Source organism: Atractosteus spatula, chromosome 9 (assembly GCF_055471065.1).
Source record: "Atractosteus spatula isolate fAtrSpa1 chromosome 9, fAtrSpa1.hap1, whole genome shotgun sequence".
In the NCBI taxonomy this organism is placed as follows: Eukaryota; Metazoa; Chordata; class Actinopteri; order Semionotiformes; family Lepisosteidae; genus Atractosteus; species Atractosteus spatula.
The window spans coordinates 51,761,538-51,783,158 of NC_142714.1; the positions used below are offsets into that span (position 1 = coordinate 51,761,538).

Genomic DNA, 21,621 nt, shown 5'->3' on the forward strand with positions numbered 1-21,621 from the left:
TCTATTTTTGTACTTTCCTGTGTTCCTTAGCGATTAATCATTTTAGTAAAGACAGAGTATTTAGGATAAGCGCATACGTAGTCCTAAAAAACTACAACTTTTTCCCCCCATTTTTTTTAACGATTTCACCTGTTAACAAGCATAAGTGAATTAGGAAAAGTTGGAGGATATCTTTGAAATCTGATACCAGGTCTTGGTGTCGACAAATGTGTAGGAACCCGCTCTCCCAGTCTTGATAATAACCCCCTCAGAGAAGACACGCAGCACACAGCAGTGAAGAGTGACACCGAACCGCGCTGCGCCGTTTCGAGCGCACACGGCACAGCACAGCACCGCCTCTTGCACGAGCTACCGGGACTTCCAGTAAGGCAGCCGTGCTGAGGGCCTGAGTGCTTGTTTCACCGATAACACAGAACTGCGGATAACTGTTCCCGGCGCGCTTTCCAGGACCAGCCGCCCACCCCCGAGCTGGCAGAGACCGCGGGAGTGAATGTACTCACTCCGGGCTCACACCCAGAAAGCCAAAGAGGTCCAATGGAGGCCGCACTCACGCCTGCAACCCCAGCAACGCCGTGCCATCCTGAAGGTGCCCCAGAGTCCGTGGCAAAGACGGGAATGCCTTTTAAAAAATTTAGCCATAGCGTCGACAGGCGGATGGCCATGGCGAGCGAACGCCTCCTCTTTACCTCGATCTCATTTAAATTTAAATATTTCCGGGCCGCCCCAGTCAAAGGCACTGAAAAAAATCGCTCCCCCAGCATAATTACCATTATTTTCCTGGTGGGACAATGATCCTGAGATTACTCCGACGGGGGTTAAAAAGGAGAAAAGCAACGTCACTGCCTTTCCCTGCGGTTTAAAAGGAATTCGGCTTCCTCAGGCTTGGCAAGACTTGGGAAAGATCTTTTACATGTTTAGCACACTGAAGACCACGCGTGTAACAGCTATGACGCTAATTGCATCGTTTTAGAAACTTCCATGCGATTCAAACGCGATTGGTCTCAAGGTGCAACTTTTGAAACACTGCAGCAAGAGAATGTGTTCACAGGCACTCCAAGAGGAATTATTTATTCTGCAATATTACGTAGGTTTCCAGCATGCCAGTGTTGCCCCGTTGCTTGTAATCTTGTTTTAGAATATTACGTAAACAAACTGACTGTCGAGTGCAAACAGAGCTACGACGTGCTGTTCTCTTACTTTCGCTTCGAAAAGCTTCACTGTTCAGGGCAGGTTTGTGGTGTGCGGACTCTCTGCTCCCTTAGGACTGCTAGAGGTATCCATACCTATCGAAAACGAAAACACACCGAGAGTATACTTCATCTTTCTTCATGAGTAACATATTAAAAGTGATCGTGGCGGGGGAATACTGATAAAACCGTGACGTGTGTCGCGGCTTGAATACTGCTGGTTCAGTAGTGGCGCAGGATTAAATCTGAACTTTGTTAGCAGCGGGGGGGGTGAAAGCGGGGGGGGGGGGCGGAGAGTGAGGGGTGAGACCTGACCTTCTTGAAAGAGGAGAAGCGATTTCGGTTTGAGAGTATTCTAAGCTTCCGCGGAATGGAGAGTCTTAAACCAGGCTATTTCCTTGAAGGATCTGGCATTTGAGGATTTTCAGCGATAAAAGTTGGGAGAATACCGCCCGGGCAACCGAACTGCGGGTTTGCGTAAAGATCTTCCAAGGAGATAAACGCGCACAGGTGACGAGGAAAGGTACATTGTTACAGATGTTGAACTACTTTAAAGAATATAAGAACCGCTCAGTAACCTGCAGAATGAAAACCGAATAGGTGCGTAGTTTTACCCCATATGTCAGCAAGGAAAAGGGTCGTGCCGACAAATCGGTTTCTACTGAGGCACAAACCAGAAACCTCAATGCATTTCCGTGGGTTTGGGTAAGGGCGTAGCGCCTTTAAACATCACACGTCTCAAGCCCACGGAGCGCAACGAACTCTTCTTGTGCTTTGTTTTTCCTCTTGCAAATTTGGTAGTTTATCTTAAGACCAGCAGCGGAAACACGAGATACCCGAGAAAGAGGAACAGTTAAATGGGTGGCGCTCTCTGTGTCTTTTAAGATCACACATTCGGAGAGGGCAGTGGGGACGAGCACAGCACACCAGGTGAGTCTGATATAAATGTACGGATAGGTGTTATGGACTGGCGCACATTGACGAAAGCGACAGCCACCGCAAACTTTGCTCTCTCGGTTTCACTTTGTTTGGAATCTGGGTTCAGGACGAGTACAACAGGAAAAATAATTTCAGAAAGTCGCCCTGGGAGCTGTTTTTCTCACTGTTGTTCATTTCCCTAAGGGGCCCTGGCAAATACTCGCGCCGGGGATGAGAACTTCGATGTCTGGAATTTAAAACCCTCTTATCCGTCAGAAGAGCACTTGATCGAGGAAGAGCAGGAGAAATTCCTCAGCAATGTGCGACAGCGCCGGCGTCTCCGAACCGCCTGAGACGATCAGCCCGGGCGCTCATTTAGATGCGTATCAGGCAGCTGCAGCTTCGCCGCCGGTGCAGGAGGAGGAGGAGGAGGAGGAGGAAGGGTCTAGATGCGCCGCCGCGGGTGCCGGGGAGGGGGTGTCCCAGATTCCCAGAGCCGCCTGGCGGGCGGCCGGAGGCACCGGGAGCCGGGAGGAGCGCGCGCCCCGGCTGAGCGCGAGAGCCTGCGGGTACGCCTCCGCGCGCAGGGCGAAGCTGCAGAGGCAGCCGGAGGTGAGCGAGACCGACGGCGCCCCGTGCGCGTCCCTCACCCCGGCCATGAGGAAGAAATACTTAAAGGAGCTGCTCCTGCACAACGGTCTGCACAACGGCCTGGGCAGCATACTGGTCTCGTCGCAGAGCTCCAGCGCTGCCGGGGACTGCGGGGATGAGGCCGCCCAGCCCAGCACCGAGGACGGTAACCTGACCAGGACTTTCTGGGCCCTGGATCCGGTGGAGCACGCCTGGATGCTGTCGGTCGTGGACGGGAATTACGACACCATCGTGGAGTTCCTCTCGGAGGACCCAACCCTGCTGACCAGAAAGGATTTTGTCTCCGGGTTCACTGTCATGCACTGGCTAGCAAAGCACGGCAAAGACGAGGCGCTGATAAAGGTGATGAGGTACGCGGAAAGCCGGGGGCTGCCGGTGAACATTGACGTGAGAGCCAGCGGGGGGCTCACCCCGCTCCACGTGGCTGCCATGCACGGGCGGAACATGGTGGTCAAGATCCTGGTGGGCGCCTACAGCGCCAGCGTGGACGCCATGGACCACGGCGGCCGGAGAGCCTGGCAGTACCTAAGGGGGGACGCGCCCGCGGAGATGAGGGAGCTGCTGGGGGCCGTGGACGAGCAGGGCTGGGCTCTTGGGCCCCCGAACACGAACAACAACAGCGCCGGCGCACTGGGCCGGGCCGAGCCGGAGGCCCCGGGCCGTAAGGGCCAGCTCGGTGGGTTCGCGTCGTTCAAGAGGATGCTGAGCCCCCTGCTGTCGTTTGTCAGCAGAAGCAGCAGGGAACCGCTGGGAACGGCGCAATGAGCGGGCCCCCCCCCCGCGTGAACAGGACGAGAAGGGGCTTTTGAGTTGTGTTTGAAGCCTGGTTTTCATTTCCGTGGCCCGAACCAGTCCTCCAGGTGCGTCTGAAGTTTTTCCAGTGGGATCTGCGCGCCGGCCCAGCGCCACATCGGATAAAAGACCGGTTGTGTTCCTGAACGCTGCACGCTGGTCGGCGCGTTAGAGAAACGGCGAGGACAGTCGATCATCGGTGACGCAGGAGATCAGAATGTTCTGATCGCAGTGTTTCGTGTGAAGGGATCAATAAGCACATGGCTGCTTCCTGAATGCGTTGATCATTAATCAGACCGGGATTTTATTTTCCTCTGTCAGCATTTATTTCTCTCATTTTTTGGATAACCTGGTGCACTTTACTGTAACACCAAATATACTTTTGTATATAAAACCCTTTAATATTTCTGAACCCCAGGTGTGGAACGTATTTTAAAGAAAGTGCTTTCACGGTACTGTCTCTATTTTAGAGACAGCCAGGGCAAACTGCGAGTTTGTTCTCTCAGAAAACTATTTTAAATTGAGTAGCTGGCTCAGAACATGTATGGACAATTGTATCCTAGTTAAGACTAGTTCATTTGTTTATCTAAATAAACATAAGGATTCTTTCAAATAAGCCACAATTAATTTGGAAATAAATATTCATACATAGTTCTCAGCAGAAAAAAACGAAGGAGCAGAAACTTTTCGGATTGTTTTATGTATCTCGACTTGCCACTGCACGCATCGCACTCTGTCGTTATGAAAGGGGAACAGGAAATATTTAAACCCCAACCACCCAACTGCTTTGAGCTGTGCAGTTTTGAGCCGATTCCGAATTACGAAAGGCCAGAAATACGAAATGAGGAAGCCGATTTCTTATTTGTTGCAGCAATGGCGCAACGTCAGTCCATGGCTCACAAAACTCCTCGACATGCCACCGAAACTGTCGCACTGCTCAAGGCTAGACAGGAAAAACTGAAGCCCAAGATATTTGGTCAGTGTCATCGACTATTGACAAAACGCCCGCTTACGATTTAAAAAAAAAAATTAGTTCGCTGTTGCATTTCGCATTATTTAGTTAATAAAATGACGTAGTGAAATGCTCAAAATGATCAGACGAACAGCCAATAGAAACAGGTTACACAAAGCATGTCCGAGGCGTCCACCGTCTCCTTCCGCTCAATACACATCTACGAAAGAGCCCGAAGCAGCGATTTGGCTGGATCGGTCTATTCCCACTCGGGCCAGCTCAGCAGCCTGTCTGCGGGCGAGGCCAGTCGGCCGTGTTTGCTTTCCAATGAGAGCGCGCTTGTCTCCCGCGCTGTGCAGGACGGCTCGTCCAGAGCGCGGCGCTACGTCCCGGACTCGCGCTCCCTCTCGCGGACTGTCTGGGCTGCGGGGTTCTGGAGATCCGATCACAAACAAGACCACTTTATTGGCCGTATACAATTCTTGCATTGGGAATTTGTCTTTCCGCAGACCCCAACATGTTCTCCATGAGACACACACACAGACAGGGAGAGAGATTTGAACCGGCAACCTTTCAGCCACTGTGCCACCGCTCCGCCCAAATACAGGAGGTACCAGACGTGCAGTGTGGAGCACACAATCATGACACAGACAGAAAACGGCAAGAAACTGGAATCATTCCACCCCCCTTCACACACAATTAAAAGCTAGTATTCTACCAGTACAACAAACGATAGGAAAGACCTGAAATAGCGCAACCTGGGAGATGAAATTTACTCGAGTGCAAAGTAACAAGCAGGCAGCACAAACATAAAACTACATATAAGATGGGAAACGTCGATTTGAAGTAGCGTGAAAAACATATAGTATATGTTGACATAAACCTAACATAACTAAGCGAACAGTTATACAAATACTTCAAACAGTGGGGAAAAACCACGGTGGAGAAACTGTAACTAGTGAAATTTCCTCATCGGGACGAATCCAGAAGTGATTACTGTTTTGTCGATTTAAAATGAATGTCCTTCAGATGAAAAGATGCGGTCGGGACTCTTGGAATAACACAGCTACATCAGAGCGTGTCTGGAGAGCAAATACGGTGATCACTAGACCTGGGTCATGAGATCATGTGGGTTCTGTACAGACATTACCATATCTCCATAAGATAAACACTTGACTAAGCTCCGACTAACAGTATCTGACACAATACCAGTCAGAAGCCTTCATCAGAAAATGAGTAAGTGCTTTATTAGCCATATATAATTTCTTGCATTACGAATTCATCTTTTCCCATACCCCAGCTTGCTCTCCATGAGACACAGACAGGGAGAGAAGCTGGGGGTCAGAGCGCAGGGTCAGCCATTTATACAGCGCCCCTGGAACAGTTGGGGTTAAGGGCCTTGCTCAGGGGCCCAACGGAGTAGGATTCCTCTACCGGCTGTGGGATTTGAAACGGCAACCTTCCAGCCACAGGCGCAGATCCCGAGCCACAGAGCCACTGCCCCCCTTGTCCCGAGCTCGTCCTGGAAACCCCTGGGTCCCAGCGGGATCCTGCCCCGGGACACCAGTAACTCTTCAGAGACAGAGCAGCACAGGCAGCCTGTTGAACTTGGCAGGAAACGTATCATCTGTAGGAAACCTACACAAACACGGGAACACGCAAACTCCACACAGCAGGCACCCATCTAGAAAAAAACCAGGACCCAAGAGCTACGAGGCAGCTGCCCAGCAACAGGCACCACAGTCACTACTGTCTCAGGTCCACACAAGTTGCTTCACATATGTCACAGCAGACCTCCCCCTGTGCCTGATTTGAATACTTCATTTCATCTCATTAAATATTAAAATCAAAAGTTTCACATCTGTCCAGTATCCTCAGGTCCTACCAAAACGGATCTGGATATTAATACAGATGTGTTGTGAAGGTCACCGTTGTTGGGGTTTGCAAACAAACAAAAGCACTACAGAAAAACAATGCACAGGCTCAACCAACACTGCATCAAGAATGTTTTAGCAAAGAAACCCAAACTGTTAAATCGTACATTAATGTAATTCACTGCAACCGTTAAAAGCATAATGTCCTTTCCCAACATCCTAATTTGTGGTACGTGCAGCACTTTAGAAAGACCACAGCTTTTAAGTGCACAGAGAAACCAGGATCTGACCAGTGTACATGGGTTACAGACAGAGCAGTTCTATAGGCCCAGTTCTTCAGTCAACACGCTGCTTCTGCAAATGACCCATCCTTGAGCCACAAAACACAACGGACACTTATTTCTTCACCGAGTGCTGGTTTTTATTGCGCACACATGGACATGGGCAGAATCTGTACAAAAGAGAGCGACTGCTGTTCCTGGTGACGTGGCTTCTCTCCCGACCTCCATCCAGCAGGACTGCCGGCAGGGTGCAGGGCTTCGAGCTCAACCGCTGGCTTACAGGCCCAGCTTGGTCCTCCTCCAGTGTCTCCTCTTGGAGTTGTACCTACAAAACATGACTTCAATCCTCAGCTCTTCTCTCTTCTTGGTTCAAACAGATCAGCAGTTGTCTTAAGCTCGCTAGTGTCAGGAAATGTCTCTCTCTCTCTCGGGTGCTTGAGATATGACCACGGTAGTGATGGCACATGGTTTTACTGAGCACCTGGAGTGACAGGTCTAGGTTGTGCCAGTACAGACATCTTGCAATCATTCCTTGCAATTTGCCAATAGAAACTGAGAACTCAACCAGGAAATGCCTCAGTGGCCTCCCAGCCCTGCCCTGGATCGGCACATCAAACCCTGCAGTGTTCCAAATCTCCTTGGTTTAGTCTGTGTCATGCAAAATTCTTTTAACTTGGATGTTGGCCACATTCATTGCCTTGTCAAAATCACCAAACGTCTGCTGACTAGATAGATAAGACTTTATTGATCCCGAAGGGAAACTGATGTAACTACAGCCATGGAGAGCTGCTTTTTACAGCCAGAGCTTTCCCTCTTCAGCCCCTCAAGGCAGAGTTTACAGGCAGTGCTGGTCACTAATCCCAGAGTACACAGACATTCATATTTACCTGTCTTTTTTACATGCTTTCACCTGTGGTGTAATGAGACAGCCAACAGATCAAAGGTGTATAAATAATTAAGGTTAGTAATTAAAAAATATCCTGTATCCCATCAAAACCCAGTTAAGGTGCAAAATGTCAATTTAAGGAGTACACCAATTACTCTTTAATGATAAAACCTCGCTAGGCTGGGAGGAGGGATGAATTATATCACCTGTCCAACATACCCCCAAGCTGTTGAGTTACATTATTAAGATAATACACAAGAGAATCCCCCCCCCCCAACTCTGACCAACATGTAAGCAACAATTTTAAACATCACCTTTTACGACACAAAAGTGATGCACTGTGCAGACAAACAGTACACACGCGCTCTATGAAAGAAGTCGGATTTCCTTCTCCCTGAAGTGTCACTGTGTACCTGCTACAGAACACTCACCGCCGGCAACCAGAGTGCCGGCGCTGAAGACGACTGCGGCAGGACTTCGCTCTCAGCAGGTTAATGGCAGTACTCCCACAGAATGAAGCACTGTAATTGCACCCTGCTGTAGAAACCTCAACCAGGTGGACACAAATGAAATGTGGGAATTAAGAGCACGTCTGCTGACATCAATAATAACAGCCTGGCTGGCACACATTTATCTTCAAGCCCTGGTACCTTCAATTATCTATCTGACGGCTTCAAACTCTCGGTCAGCGACCAGGAGACGCTCTTTCTGCTCACAGCGACCCCTCCGGCTCACCTGATCTTGTTGCCGGTCTTCATGCGGATCCACTGCGGGATCGGCCTGTTCTGCTTCTGCTTCTTGGCGAGGAAGCGCTTGATCCTGAAGGTCTTGTGGGATGACTGTGAAAGAGACGACCGGCGGCGGACGTTACGATTATGTCAGGCAACCCCTCCGCTCACCCCACCGCAGAAAGCACCGGGCAAGTGACCCCTTCCCAGAAACTGAATCCCCACTCCACGCACAGCGTGGTGCCACCCCAATCTCCCACGAAGCAATTTCCCCGAAGTCCTTTCAAACTCAACGGGGCTCCCAAGCCAACTTTGTGTCAGGCTTCATAATGTTCACGAATTTTCTCTTTTAAGATTCTAATCACATCTCTACAAAAACACACATTGGGTCACGATGCAGACAGATCGGAAGTATCGCAGCCACGTCTCAGGAGCTCTACCTGCTGGATCCACTATGAGAGTTCAACGTGGAAATAACCGCAGTTTTAATTCTTGAGAGGGAGAGCACCAGTCCGTTCACACTCTCGGCAACAACCTGTAAACTTCGCCTTACACAGCGCCCATCACGGTACACCACCCCGATGCTTCTGCTGGGGCTAGCTGGGCTCGCCACCGTTTCCCGAAAAAAAGTTTTTTACTCTAGTAACAGTAATTACTCTCCTTACGCAGTGAGATCGCGCATTAACGGTGAACACAAATACATGCTATAAATGTCACGTTTACACAGCGGCTATCACTTCCAAAACGGAGAGGAACCGTCCGTCCAGAATCCTCCATCAGGGTCTTGCTGGCCTGCCTACACCTCAATATCCAGGCTATCGGAAACGTTAGCAAGTACATTTCGTGTCTGAGCTACCGATTGCAGTCTTTACTTTGCTATTAAGTAGGATGTTTAAAGATTTTTCCTTACCATTGTGAATTCACAATCCTATCACCACAATGGCGGTTGTCAGAGAGAGAGAACGCTGGGAAAGGTCAAAGTTTACGTCTGCTGCTTGGAGGAGGGGTGGCTTTCAACTTAGAGCGCCCCCCAGTGGCTCCGAGAAATGCCTTCAATCGGAGTACTTGCGTAATAACTCACCTTACGTAGGATAATGGACGATAATTATACTTCTATAACTTTTTACAGCACTAAAGACCCCACAGTGATCTACACAAAGAATGTGTAACTTCACCCTAAAAATACAGCCCACACCTATGCAATTAAGAATAAAACTAGCTTTTTGTACTCGTGTCCAATGGTTAGAATGTATGAGTTTGCCTTTTGGATTAATTTACACGTGTTTTAGAGTTGCCATAAAAAAATCAGTCCCTGTAATTTAAACATCATATTACACTGATTTAAAAAAATACATTTAACAAGCACCTATCACCAGCATCGTGAGGCAGATGTCACTTTCACAATACAGACTAGTGAGGTATATAGTTTGCAGTGCAGCGTATTAATAAAGCAATTTAACATTTATAAAAATGCTACGTTCCACCTCAATTAGATTTGCAGAACTACGATTTACATCATAATAATGAATTGATTTACCACACTCAAACCACAACAAAAAAATATTTATGATAAAAACCTTGGAAAAGGTAAGCAACAAAGAAGACATCAACAATTAAATTACTTTTATTTGATGTTTCTTGTTCATCTCTTTAAAAAAGTCCCGACAAGCGCATTAAAAAATAAAAATAGCACATATCAGAAAGGGAAGTGAGTGCACTCAATATTTTAAAAGACGTTAGACGATGGGGAAACAATGAGCTTAAACACCGTTGATCTCCACAGAACAGCTTTATTGAGGGAGATGATCACATTCAGGGGATGAACACGCCTCACATGCAGAAATGTGGAAGGCCACTAGGAGATAGAAGCTGTATTGCCCACAGTCGCCTTGAAGAGCAACTGGGTGCTGGCTGAACACAAAGTGCGTTTTCACAGCAGCTCTGGCTAAACGAATCTCGGTGTAAAAACTGAAAATGGGAGGAAATACATTAGGCCATCTTAAGAAGATTTATTTGGAACCAAAATATAACAAGTGAACTGAACGGCAGAATTGTTCAGCGCAGGTTTTAGAAATGATGAACAACAAACAACATTACTCTGAGACAATTATCTAGGCTACGGGAAAAAAAAAAACACAACCACAATCCAATGAACACCAGATGCTGTTCTGCAAAGAATGAATTAAGAACACAAGTCCCGGTAAGAAAGTAGGATGTTCTAGGCAGTATGTTGATATTCTCTGGTTTCAGGTATGTATGCGACAGCTGCAAACTATTAAAGGGTGCAAGCCTTCTGAACACAGCGTGAGAGCCGCGTGCTGCTGCTGCTGCTGCACGGGGCAGCATGTAGGGCTCTGTGCCTCTGTAAGGTCACTTCAGGTTCGCTTGGTCCTGCGTGCTTTGGCTTTTCGTACTGTGCCCTGGCTGAGCTCGTGTAACACTCGGGGAGCCACGCGCCCCCCCCTCTTTCTTTTTTTTTCCCCCCTCTTCCCTCAAACAAAACTAAAGCGTCTCATTCAGGCACTAGAAGGCAACCGGACTGAAAAGCAACGCTGCCCCGCCGTCCCCCGGCGATGGGAGGAGAGGAGCGGATCTGCTGAGGCCGGGCCGCGGGCTGCACTGCCCCTCCGCCCCCTGCGCGGTCAGGCCCTCACTCTTCCCCCTTCTCCTGGGCGGTCCTGGCGTCGGTCCCGGCCGGCGCGTCTCCGGTGGTGGCCACGCGGGTGCGGCTCCTGGCACCAGGCTGGTACAGCTGGATCGCTGGCCGGTCCTGCCGAACAGAGACGCACATAACTACCTGCCGCTTCCAGACACCTGGGACTACACAGCTCCTAACCGGACTAGGAATAACCACTCCGGGCTTTCCAGAACAACCAGCCCGTTAACGAGTAATCGGAGCAAGGAATTAAATAGGCCTTGAGTAAATGAGCAGCCATATCACTCTGCAACTCACCACTGGCAGCCCACTGAAGCCCAGCAGGTGTGAGCCTGGTCAGTACCTGGATGGGAGACTCCTGGGAAAAACTGAGGTTGCTGCTGGAAGAGGTGTTAGTGGGGCCAGCAGGGGGCGCTCACCCTGCGGTCCATGTGGGTCCTAATGCCCCAGTATAGTGACGGGGACACTATACTGTAAACAGGCGCCGTCCTTCAGATGAGATGTAAAACCGAGGTCCTGACTCTCTGTGGTCATTAAAAACCCCAGGGTGTTTCTCGAAAAGAGTAGGGGTGTAACCCCGGCGTCCTGGTCAAATTTCCCATTGGCCCTTACCAATCATGGCCTCCTAATAACCCCCCTCTCTGAACTGGCTTCATCACTCTGCTCTCCTCCCCACTGAGAGCTGGTGTGTGGCGAGTGTACTGGTGCACTATGGCTGCCGTCGCATCATCCAGGTGGGGCTGCACACTGGTGGTGGTGGAGGGGATCCCCATTACCTGTAAAGCGCTTTGAGTGGAGTGTCCAGAAAAGCGCTATATAAATGTAAGCAATTAATAATTATATAATTATAAATATTATCTGGGCAAGTTCATATATCCTTACACGATGGCCCCGACCCCTTTAGTGGGAGACAAACCACCAACGTTCCAGGAAGCTCTTTTCTCTTTCACAGATTTAGTAGTCGACCGAGACGAGAAGGAAAGTCCCCGCGAATGCAGAACGCGGGCACAGCGGGGGGTCTGCGAGCAGCGGCCCACGCACCTTGTTGCGCAGCCGGTCTCTCTTTGCGGGCTCGTCCTTCTTGTCCTCTCGGGCGGCCGCGCTCTCGGCCCTCCTCTTCTCCCAGGCGTGGTCCTTCTCCCTCCTGCCCTCCTCCTCCCACCGCCGGTACCCCGGCTCCGCCTCCTGCCGGTCCCTCCTCCGGCGGCGCTCCTCGTCCTGCCGCCGCAGGCGCTCCTTCTCCCGCTGCCTGCGCTCCCGCTCCCGCTCCCTGTCCAGGTCCCGCTCCCGGTAGTCCCTGCGGCCGTCCTCCTCCGACCTGCGGCAGCGGACAGGGAGAAGACGCTGACAGCGGTGCCCGGCACACAGCAGATCGCATTTTATTCCACCATGTGTGCGCGCTCTAAATATGTGCATTAAAGGGAGTTGAAATAAAGGAATATTTCAACCCAAAAAACCCGCAGGACTGAACGGTACCAGGAAACCACTTCCACACCCTACGCACTCACTTTCTCCCTCTGTCCTCGTGCATCCCGACGTTGGGGCGTTTTTTAAGGTCACCCCCAGGCAAAGACGACCGGTCCTCCTTTATCTTCTCCTTTTCCGATTTCTTCACCTTCTCCTTTGGCTTCTCCAGGTCTGCATCATCCCCCTTTTCCGGCTTCCTCAAGAGCTGGGAAGAGTGGGGGTGGGGAGGGGTGACAACACATCTCGTAGCGCAGCATGTTCTCGATGCCGAGGTAACAACGCTTTACACCAACATATTCAAATCCAGACTGAAAACCTTTTTCTTCAGCCTAGCCTACTCACACCTTACATCATAGCCTGCTACAGCCATGGCTGCTGGTGCTGCTGTACATGCCATTGTGTGTCTCTGTGTGGGCCCACCAGGTAGATACATCTGTTCTGACCCGACTATCCTACTCTCCTCCCCACATGTCCGGATGGTGCCCGGGGTGGGCACCATCTGAGTTGGATGCTGCATCACTGCCATGGATCCAAGAGAGACATCGTGGATACAGCTATCGTTTAGGAGGATTTTGCTGGCCTACAGAGATCTGTATGGAGTACTGACATACAGAAGACATGATGGATGGATTAATACCCACATTCATTTATTACTTTTTTTAATTGTATAATGTTAGCATGCCTAAGGAGGTTGGGCAGCCAGTTGACCTTGGACCCCTAGAGGTTTTGTTTCTCCTTACAGAGGAGTTTTTGGTTCCTCTCCTCCGTTGTCTTCTGGTCTTTCCTGTTCTGTATTCACAACCTGTATGGTCACTTGCACCGTTAAGCGCCTTGGGGGCAACCTTGTTGTGAAAGGCGCTATATAAAAATAAACTGAACAGAAAACATCCAGCAGACAGCTCCCAGTAATTACACCAGGAAGCCGCAGGGAATGGTTTCAGCTGCAGCTTCGCGACCGGCCGGGAGAGCAAACGGCAGCGATTCTTCCGCTACCTTGATCTTCGGCTCCTCCTTGGACTTCTCCCGCTCCTTGTCGTAGCTCTTGTCCCCCTTCTTGTGCCTCTCAACCTCCTTGCGCTTCCTCCTGTCCTCCTCCCTCCACTTCCGCCGCTCTTCGTCACGCAGGCGCTTGCGCTCCAGCTCCCTCCTCCTCCTCTCCTCCCTCTTCTCCTCCCTCATTCTCTGCCGGGAGCCAAAGCCGGGCGTTAACCAAGGCCGAAATGGCGCCGCGCGGAACGAAGCGCTCGGAGCCACAGGGCCCACTTTACCTGCTTGTTTTTCAGGAAATCCAAGAGCGGAGTCGTCTTCTTAGCTGGAGGAATAAAAACAAAACGGTGAAAAAGAATCAAATATCCCATCCGCTTCTCGACGAATCAATCGTTCTGGGCTCATTTTTACTCCTGTGCGCTGGTTAGAAAAACTGGGGAAGAAAAAAAGAAGATACTTTAACAATAAACTTCACACAAACTCATTTCTGACTTACACACCTACTAACTCTTTCGTCTTGGCCTCTATTTCTTCCAGCAGCGTCTCCGGTGTAGATGTCAGCTTTTCCTCATCTCCGTTGTAATGCTCCAAGAACTTCCTGTAGTCCGAATCTTTGAAAGCCACAAAGGAAAAAGCTTAAGAAGTTAATGCATTATGGTTTAATGAACACTATAAGGTCATTCTAATAATATTTAGAGTTGTTGCAGTTTAATAACAGCCCAGGGATTTCCAAACTGCAGTGCATTATATATGAATCAAAACACCTTCTAAACAAGGCCATCACTTAAAGAAACACTGTAAGGCTCTAATGTTAAGTCAAGCTTTTGAAATCTTTACCTTCTTCAATTGTACCAGCCTTAGCGTCCTTTTTCTTAGATTTCTTTTTGGCGATCTTCTGAAAAGGTGCAAACTCAACAATTGCTGGGTACTCCTGACCTTTTTCCCAGAAAAAAATCACAATGTTACAACCCCAATGCTTGTTAGTTGTTTGACTTTTTTTTTAAAAAAAAAGACCAATGTAGAACGTTATCAAACTAGGAAGAGGCTGTACCTTTGTTATCAATGAAAACATAACCATCAAACCGGTCCCTGAAAAGCATAATGTCTTCTTGGTTCTTGAAATTGATGTAGGCTCTTGAGAAAAGGTGGGGAAACAAACTGCACGGAACAAAAGAATTATTTTACACACAGGTTAACAGATAAACAACACTGCATCAATACATTACAGTTCATTTTATACAAAGCCGTCCAAGGCAGCGTCTTTACATCCATCAGACCCGAAGTCTTCATTTCTCAGCTGCACATTCAGACTCCGATTTACTGACCTCCTGTGTGGCCATGGCGCGAGTCAGCACAGTCCTCAGTCACAACACATGGACACAAACCCAAGTGCATATGTGGAAACAATTCATGGAGAAGAGTTCTTAAATTAGCAGCATTGTGTAGAGTTGCACCACGATTCTCCAATGTCAGCGGGCTCTGCCGCAGCCAAGACTTGCTCCAGGAGTCAGCAGAGGTGCTGTGCCTCTTGCTCCTGGCCTGGTCATGCAGCGCTGTGAGCGCCAGGGTTCCCAGTCCTGGGACAGACAGCCAGACACCTGCTGCGGTCCACGTCAGCCCAGCTGAATGAGTTCACTAACAAGATGCCTGACTGAAACATTTACAAGTTTTTCCAGCCATCCATTTTCTGTCCACCTATCCCAGCGAGCAACAGACGCAAGGCTGGATCCACCCTGGACAGGACGCCAGTCCACTGTGGGACACACACAGACACACCAATTTTCCCAAAAAGCCAATTCACCTACCAGCCCGTCTTTTGGACCATGCATGAGGAAACCGACACAAACTAAGGGGGAACATGCAAGCTGCACACAGACAGCGCCCCAAATCTGAAATTGAGCCACGGGCCCCAGCTCCTTGAGGCAGCAATGGCTGAGTTTTTTCCCCTCGCTGATTATTTATTAAATAATAACAGTCCACAGGGAGGGCCCCAACATCTTTAACATGTGACAGCAGTCAAACAGTTTGAATTAACCCTGTCTGTGGAGTAGGGGCTCAGCTGTGTAGCTGCTTGCCGGCCAGGAACAAACCCAACAGCGGTGTGCGAGTCTCCAGGCGCCGCGCGGCTCTCCCGCGGGGTCCGGCTGCGCTACCTGGTGTCGTTGGCGAAGAACTCCAGGTAATCCACCTCCGGCAGGGGCTGCAGCTGCTCCTCCAGCTGCTCCTTGGTCAGGCTGGGAGGGAGGCGGCGAAGGACGATCTGTAACAACAAGAACAACAACATAATCGTCTATATGATCCCATAACAATAATCTTCTATTTCAAGATAAGATCACTTTATTGGCCATATGCAATTTCTTGTATAGGGAATTTGTCTTTTCCCATACCCCAGCTTGCTCTCCATGAGACACACAGACAGGGAGAGAAGCTGGGGGTCAGAGTGCAGGGTCAGCCATTTATACGGCGCCCCTGGAGCAGTTGGGGTTAAGGGCCTTGCTCAGGGGCCCAACACAGTAGGATTCCTCTGCCGGCCACGGGATTTGAACCGACAACCTTCCAGCCACAGGCACAGATCCTGAGCCACAGAGCCACCGCACTGCCCGGTGCCACCTCCCTACTTTTAAGTACAGTGGGTAGCTGCGTCAGCATGCACAGGCTGCAAATGAACAAGTAGAGGTTCACTCCATGCAGAAAAGCAACACAGTGTTTCGGCTGTGGAGCCTTCTCCGGGTGCTCCTTCTTCCACCCCTGAAGAAGGCCCCACAGCCGAAACGTTGTGTTGCTTTTCTTCTCTTTTCAGCATGGAATACGCCTCTTCTTGACCTTTCGTCTCATCCAGCGCCTTTAAAAGGGCTTCTCAAAGCACTTTTCAAAACAACGATAAAACAAAAAATACACAAAGTATACGCATTGAAAGTGCACAACGAGAGGAGACAGCAGAAGGGGGTGTGGAATTCAGTAGGGACACAAGAGCACACAGAGCCAGTGAAACACAGGCCCTTCTAAAGAAGAGGGTCTTGAGTCTAGCTCTGACGGAGCAGGAGCGGGGAGAGGTCCTAGGAAGCAGAGGGGCGGCCGGGCCCTGGCGCACACAAGCCTACTGTCCCGACTTCACCACACAGCCCTGTTTATCTGCAGGGTTACACTCCTCCCTGTAACTAACAAGAGGCCATTCAACCTTGTGGCCAGAACCTTCCTTTCACCCTAACTGAATCAGGAGAGCTTGTGCAAAGTTTTTTTTAAACTTACATTTTTAAACTTCAGGAGAAATGATTACAATGATGAACGTCAGCCTTTTATTTCTTTCCAAATAATTTGTGTGCGACACCTTTATCTAAAGCAACAGACATCTGCAACTATTAATACAGAACACAACCAGTCAAGAAACCTGGCCACCATGCCACACAGCTGCCTTTCTGACTTTTCAGGTGTAAAAGCGGGTTTTGCGTACCCCAGTGTGTATAAGTCTCCCCTTTCTGGCTTAGACTAATCCCCTCTGAATCCGTCACTAAATGTGCAGATATTTTTGATTTTGTTAAAAAAAAGTTTACAAATGTTTATTACAGAGAACACAGCTCATTTTACTCAAACACGAGGAGGACTTTTAAAATCACGGTGTACAGTGCACCCAGCCATCTACCACTCAGCCTCAATGTTTCCCAACACATGGCCACATCTGCCACCTGAAGAGGTCTCTTGATCAATAAAGGTGCACAAGAGATCTTCTTTGCAGTGACAACACGAACAACCTGACAGCTGTCTTCCAGGACTAGGCTGCTTAACCAGCGGATCTAAAAGAATCAGGACACATTTAACACGTGTTTATCTGTTGATCTCCCAGGGCCAGGAATGACACCCCGCCTGTCACAACCCTGGGTGCGGGCAGAGTCAACACCCGCCGGTGACACATGGGGACTCCGCGACGTCCAAGATCCGAGACTTATCACGATTCACCTTTATTTATTTATTTATTTTATTTTTTTTAAAAAAAAGTTAACTGGAGAAAGTGGCGCTTCTGCCGCTCGGGACACCCGCCGCTCCCAGCGCGAACAAGCACACGGCAGCGGGCGAGAGAGAGCAAGAGAGAGAGAGAGACAGGCATGAAACACCCAGACAGGGGGCATGTCGGAGTCACTCGAACCGCCGCTGGGCTCCGGCGACCTAACTTTCGGCCACTCTCGAGTCCCCGGGCGGCGGCTCAAACTTGACCGCTTTTGCGCCGCGCAGCTCGGCTCGGCTCGGCAGGGCGGACGGTGATGTGTTTATTTTTCCGGCCCCCGGACAGCCCGCGATGTGCAGCCCAGCCCCACCACACGGCGCTGAGGCCTCCCTGCCCTGCCCACCGCGACCGGGTCCTACCTTTGTCATCATCTCCTTCTTCTCCCTGCTCGGCTTCTCCGCCTTCTCGGGCTCCTCGCACCTCAGCTCCGCTTTCCTCTCCTTCGGCCGGGCGTTCTCCTTGTCCTCCTTCATGACGGGCAGCAACCCCGGTTTTCAGTCGCGAAACAGGTGGGCCGGCCGTACACCCCCCTACCCCTGCGGTCGGCGATCCTCTCAACTTTGTGTTTTGGGATTTCTTCTCTTTTTTTTTCCTTGTGGCAACAAGCGAGACTTCGCCCTGATTGGCTGGTAATCGCCGACCGTCACAGAGTATCGCGATATCAGAAGGGCCTTCGTCTGCGGGAAAACTCCGGCGATGCCAGGATCTCGCGATATCTAGGAACCGCCCCCCCTCACCCCCTCCCCTGCTGAAGGGGTTTTGAATACTCCCGCCTGAAACACGGAGCTGTAGCTGGGCTGGCTCCTGGAGATGTTTAATCGGGGGGGATACCTGACTTAGTCCGGGAGCTGCAACGAAAAGACCAAGCGCTGCATATGCATGACTGTTATTCGATACGTGCATAAAGTGCACTGAAGCGAAAAGCAACGCGCAATTCAGAAACATGATCTGATTCATCCGATTCTCGTGTATATTCGAGACTAGGTTCGCATCAGAGACCTCTACAGTACATCCACAAGGACAATCCCGGCAGCAACAATACAGAATAAAACCACACCTAGTGGACCTAGTAGCAATGAAATAAAAAAAAACCGTACTGTTACCTGCCCGGAATATAAAAGATTATAACCCTGTAGAATATTTTTTCAGAAGTCGCATATCCACATTAAAGAAAGAAAAAAAAAACCCTGGACTGTCAGCAATGACAAGCTTTGTGCTCACTCGTCAGCTGAGAGGCAGGTCGACAGAGAGAATATTTTTTTCTGCTCACCCGTGTTATAAACACAAAACTGCTTCCCCGTAATCGAGAGCCCTAAAATACACGTCATACTCCTCCTCTGGGATGAAAACACAATCTCCATCCTGCTGGGAGAGCACGGGCAATCAGACCTGTCACAGCCCGAGGGGCAGTGGGTGACACTCGGCACACACCCACTACAAGTGGAAAGACACGCAAGCCTGCGAGCTCGCTTAGAAGAAAAACTTATTCCCAAATATTATTCCCAAAAATTATTCCCTAATTCCCAAAGCAGGGAGCGAGAGAGCTGCAGGCTTGTATTACACAATATGAACTATAATCAAAGATCAACTCTGCGTTATTACACTGAACTGTATCTTAATTTGTCCCCAGTGCTAATATTAGTACTAACCTTCTGTTTCGCACAAATGCTTTGGCAGTTCCCCTGTAACGTGCCGTGCCAACAAAACTCGTTTATTCAATTTCCTTCATGTTTATGCTGCTTGCAGTTCAGACCAACAGGTCGTGGTTTTGTCCGACCGGGAACCTCATAGCATATCTAGAGAGGAGTATCCATTGTCACATTTTAGTGTCATTTGTGTATTAGCTAGGGAAAAAAAAAACATCTTAAAAAAGCTTCTATAAAAACATGTTATTTGCTACAACCAACAAATACACACACAAAAAACGGCCGAGTATTAACAACTGTAACATTTTAGAAATTAATTGAGCAGCTGGAAGAGCAGCAGTACTTTTAAACACATTGCGACACATTGCAGCCAAACTCCTAACCAGCAGGCGGCGCTACTCGTCGCTCGGTGCCCCTTTTTTTACTTTGACCGTCGTTTCTTCTTCCGGAAGTGATGGAGTTTGTCGGAAGTGTTTTGCAGTGACCCCCTGGAGGACGGCGGAGCGAGAGTGAGGTTATTAAATAGCGTTTTCTTCATGAAATAACGCGAAAGCTCTGATATCTCATCAAGCAAGTCATTATGTGGTACGAAATTTTGCCCGGCTTTGCCATCATGACCGCTTGTCTGATGGTTCCTGGGATGGCGACGGCTCAGATTCACAAGTGGACGAACGGCGGAAAGGTGAGATCGATCTGTCTGGCTTTTGCAGTGCGTTTGGGTTATGGCAAATCTACAGGTATCAGCGCTTCTCCAATGCTGCATTCTGTTACATTGAAGATGTGCGTGAAGAGTTGTTGTTGGTAATAAAGCGTTTGCATTCTAAATAACATTTCTAATCTGAATTTCAGGTTGAGGTGTATACTGGTCATCTAAAGAAATGTCTAACGGTGCCAAACCCTCAGGTTATGAAAATTGCGGTCTTTGTTGTAGCAGGTGCACTGGTAGTCATCGTGTTGATTAGCATTTACCACATCGGGGCTGGTCTGCAGTGTGGGGTCTCCTGTGAAAGTCACGGTTCAGGGCTGTGTGGAGCCGTCTGTGGCACAAGCTTTGCGCCAGGGAATTCTGTCTCATTTCTCTCATAGAACCTGGGCAAACATGCCTGTCCCCTGGTCTCGTGCTGAATTGACAGTGTCCAGGGAGTGCGCCCCCCAGCGTGGCTGTCAGTCGCATCTCGCAGGAGAGCAGCTGTTACATGAGCAGCTGGAGTCCCCTGTCCTGCTGGAATGTTGTCTTGTCCGAATGAGAAGGGCGATGGGTCGGGTCCCAGGGCTTGAGGAGTGTAGCTCTGTGCAGTCAGAGTGCCATCCAGGGGCGGTGCGCTGGCTCTGTGCCTCAGGATCTGCGCCTGTGGCTGGAAGGCTGCCGGTTCAGTTCCCACAGCCGGCAGAGGAATCCTACTCCATTGGGCCCCTGAGCAAGGTCCTTAACCCCAACTGCTCCAGGGGTGCTGTATAAATGGCTGACCCTGCACTCTGACCCCAAGCTTTTGTCACACAAAAGACAAATTTCTAATGCAAGAAATTGTATATGGCCAATAATCAAGTGATCCACTGCAGAGCTTAGACACTCCTAGAACATCACACCTGGGGTGTCCCCTTTGTCCTTGGCCCGTAGCGTCTGTCCAGGTTGGCTTTGACCTGCCCAGACGTGCCCTTCACACCCTTGAATTGTTCTGTTTGTAAGCAAGAGTTGAATAAGGATTCACTGGGGTAGCTGTGAACTCGGTTAAGAGGAAAACCAGCAGCCACCGGGGGCCCTTGGAAGTAGTCTGGAGGGGGAAAAACTGGAGCAGAAAATGTCACCCAGGACTGTATCGTGTGATCAGAGTGGGTTCAGCAGGCGCTGCTTGCCAACATGTTTCCCCAGTCGACACTCAAGTGTCCCCCTGTTCTGCTCGCAGGAAAAGCGAACTGCCCGGTACCCCTACCAGTGGTACCTGATGGAGAGGGACAAGCGCGTGTCAGGTGTGGGTGTGTATCACAAATCCAAGGTGAGGGATTTTAATTCATTTGTAGGGTACAAAATTCCCTTTGAAGAAAAAAATAACTCACCACTGAAGTTGGATGTTGGGTGGTGCACTTATTAAAGAACATGCTGCAGGGAGTAAGCCTGGCTGTGTTAGGTTTCTTGGAAAAACACTTTTGTGGGGGGAAAAACACAACTAAATGCTGTTATGTATTTAGTGAATGCACAAACCATCCAGAAACATACTGACATGCAAAGTGTAGATGTCGATGTTGTCAGAGAATTACCTTATACTATAACTATTTCAAAGTTTTAAAAATGTAAAGGCACAATCACAAACTCATTTTGTAAAAGAGCTTAAGAAAAAGAGGCACATGTAGCTTATACTAAAACATGGATTTAGTATAAAATGATTTACTTAATTGCAGAAGCGAACTATTTGAGTGTAGCCTGTCTTGAACTTTGTGACTGGCATCTGCTGAAATGAATTTCCTTTTCTCCCGACAGGGTTTAGAAAACATTCACTGAAGGCTCCGAGCTCTGCAACACAAACTGCAAATCGGATGTTTGATTTTCTGGACCTATTGTACATTAATAAAATTCTATTGATCACACATCTGATCTCTG

At 49.3% G+C, this 21,621-nt stretch overlaps 4 protein-coding genes and 1 non-coding gene across 7 annotated transcripts; 2 read left to right on the forward strand and 3 right to left on the reverse strand.

The window, feature by feature from the left end:
• The first annotated feature begins 1,514 nt into the window (after positions 1 to 1,514).
• sowahd (sosondowah ankyrin repeat domain family d) lies at positions 1,515 to 4,164 on the forward strand. 3 transcript variants are annotated; one of them, XM_088925241.1, is made up of 3 exons: positions 1,531 to 1,710; positions 2,073 to 2,117; positions 2,310 to 4,164. In XM_088925241.1, the coding sequence occupies exon 3, from the start codon at positions 2,424 to 2,426 to the stop codon at positions 3,519 to 3,521; it is 1,098 nt and encodes a 365-aa protein (XP_088781367.1). In that variant the 5' UTR covers positions 1,531 to 1,710; positions 2,073 to 2,117; positions 2,310 to 2,423; the 3' UTR covers positions 3,522 to 4,164. The 3 variants fall into 3 exon arrangements, with proteins under 3 accessions (XP_088781368.1, XP_088781367.1, XP_088781366.1); XM_088925242.1 differs by lacking the exon at positions 2,073 to 2,117 and having other exon boundaries at positions 1,515 to 1,710; XM_088925240.1 differs by having other exon boundaries at positions 1,531 to 2,117.
• Positions 4,165 to 6,773: 2,609 nt separating this feature from the next.
• Positions 6,774 to 9,280, reverse strand: rpl39 (ribosomal protein L39). Its single transcript, XM_088924745.1, has 3 exons — positions 9,180 to 9,280; positions 8,277 to 8,380; positions 6,774 to 6,980 (listed from the first exon to the last, which is right to left on the reverse strand). Exons 1-3 carry the CDS (start codon positions 9,180 to 9,182, stop codon positions 6,932 to 6,934), a joined length of 156 nt encoding a protein of 51 aa, XP_088780871.1. The 5' UTR covers positions 9,183 to 9,280; the 3' UTR covers positions 6,774 to 6,931.
• LOC148828840 (small nucleolar RNA SNORA69) lies at positions 7,947 to 8,082 on the reverse strand. Its single transcript, XR_016091721.1, has one exon. It is a non-coding gene; the product is annotated as a small nucleolar RNA SNORA69 (small nucleolar RNA).
• Positions 9,281 to 9,875: 595 nt separating the features above from the next.
• upf3b (UPF3B regulator of nonsense mediated mRNA decay) lies at positions 9,876 to 17,982 on the reverse strand. The gene is made up of 10 exons (XM_088925570.1): positions 17,739 to 17,982; positions 15,533 to 15,639; positions 14,431 to 14,537; positions 14,217 to 14,315; positions 13,880 to 13,990; positions 13,661 to 13,704; positions 13,386 to 13,574; positions 12,434 to 12,597; positions 11,967 to 12,243; positions 9,876 to 11,039 (listed from the first exon to the last, which is right to left on the reverse strand). Exons 1-10 carry the CDS (start codon positions 17,850 to 17,852, stop codon positions 10,920 to 10,922), a joined length of 1,332 nt encoding a protein of 443 aa, XP_088781696.1. The 5' UTR covers positions 17,853 to 17,982; the 3' UTR covers positions 9,876 to 10,919.
• Positions 17,983 to 19,467: 1,485 nt separating this feature from the next.
• ndufa1 (NADH:ubiquinone oxidoreductase subunit A1) lies at positions 19,468 to 21,608 on the forward strand. The gene is made up of 3 exons (XM_088924749.1): positions 19,468 to 19,707; positions 20,930 to 21,019; positions 21,502 to 21,608. The coding sequence occupies exons 1-3, from the start codon at positions 19,606 to 19,608 to the stop codon at positions 21,520 to 21,522; spliced, it is 213 nt and encodes a 70-aa protein (XP_088780875.1). The 5' UTR covers positions 19,468 to 19,605; the 3' UTR covers positions 21,523 to 21,608.
• The last annotated feature ends 13 nt before the right edge of the window (positions 21,609 to 21,621 follow it).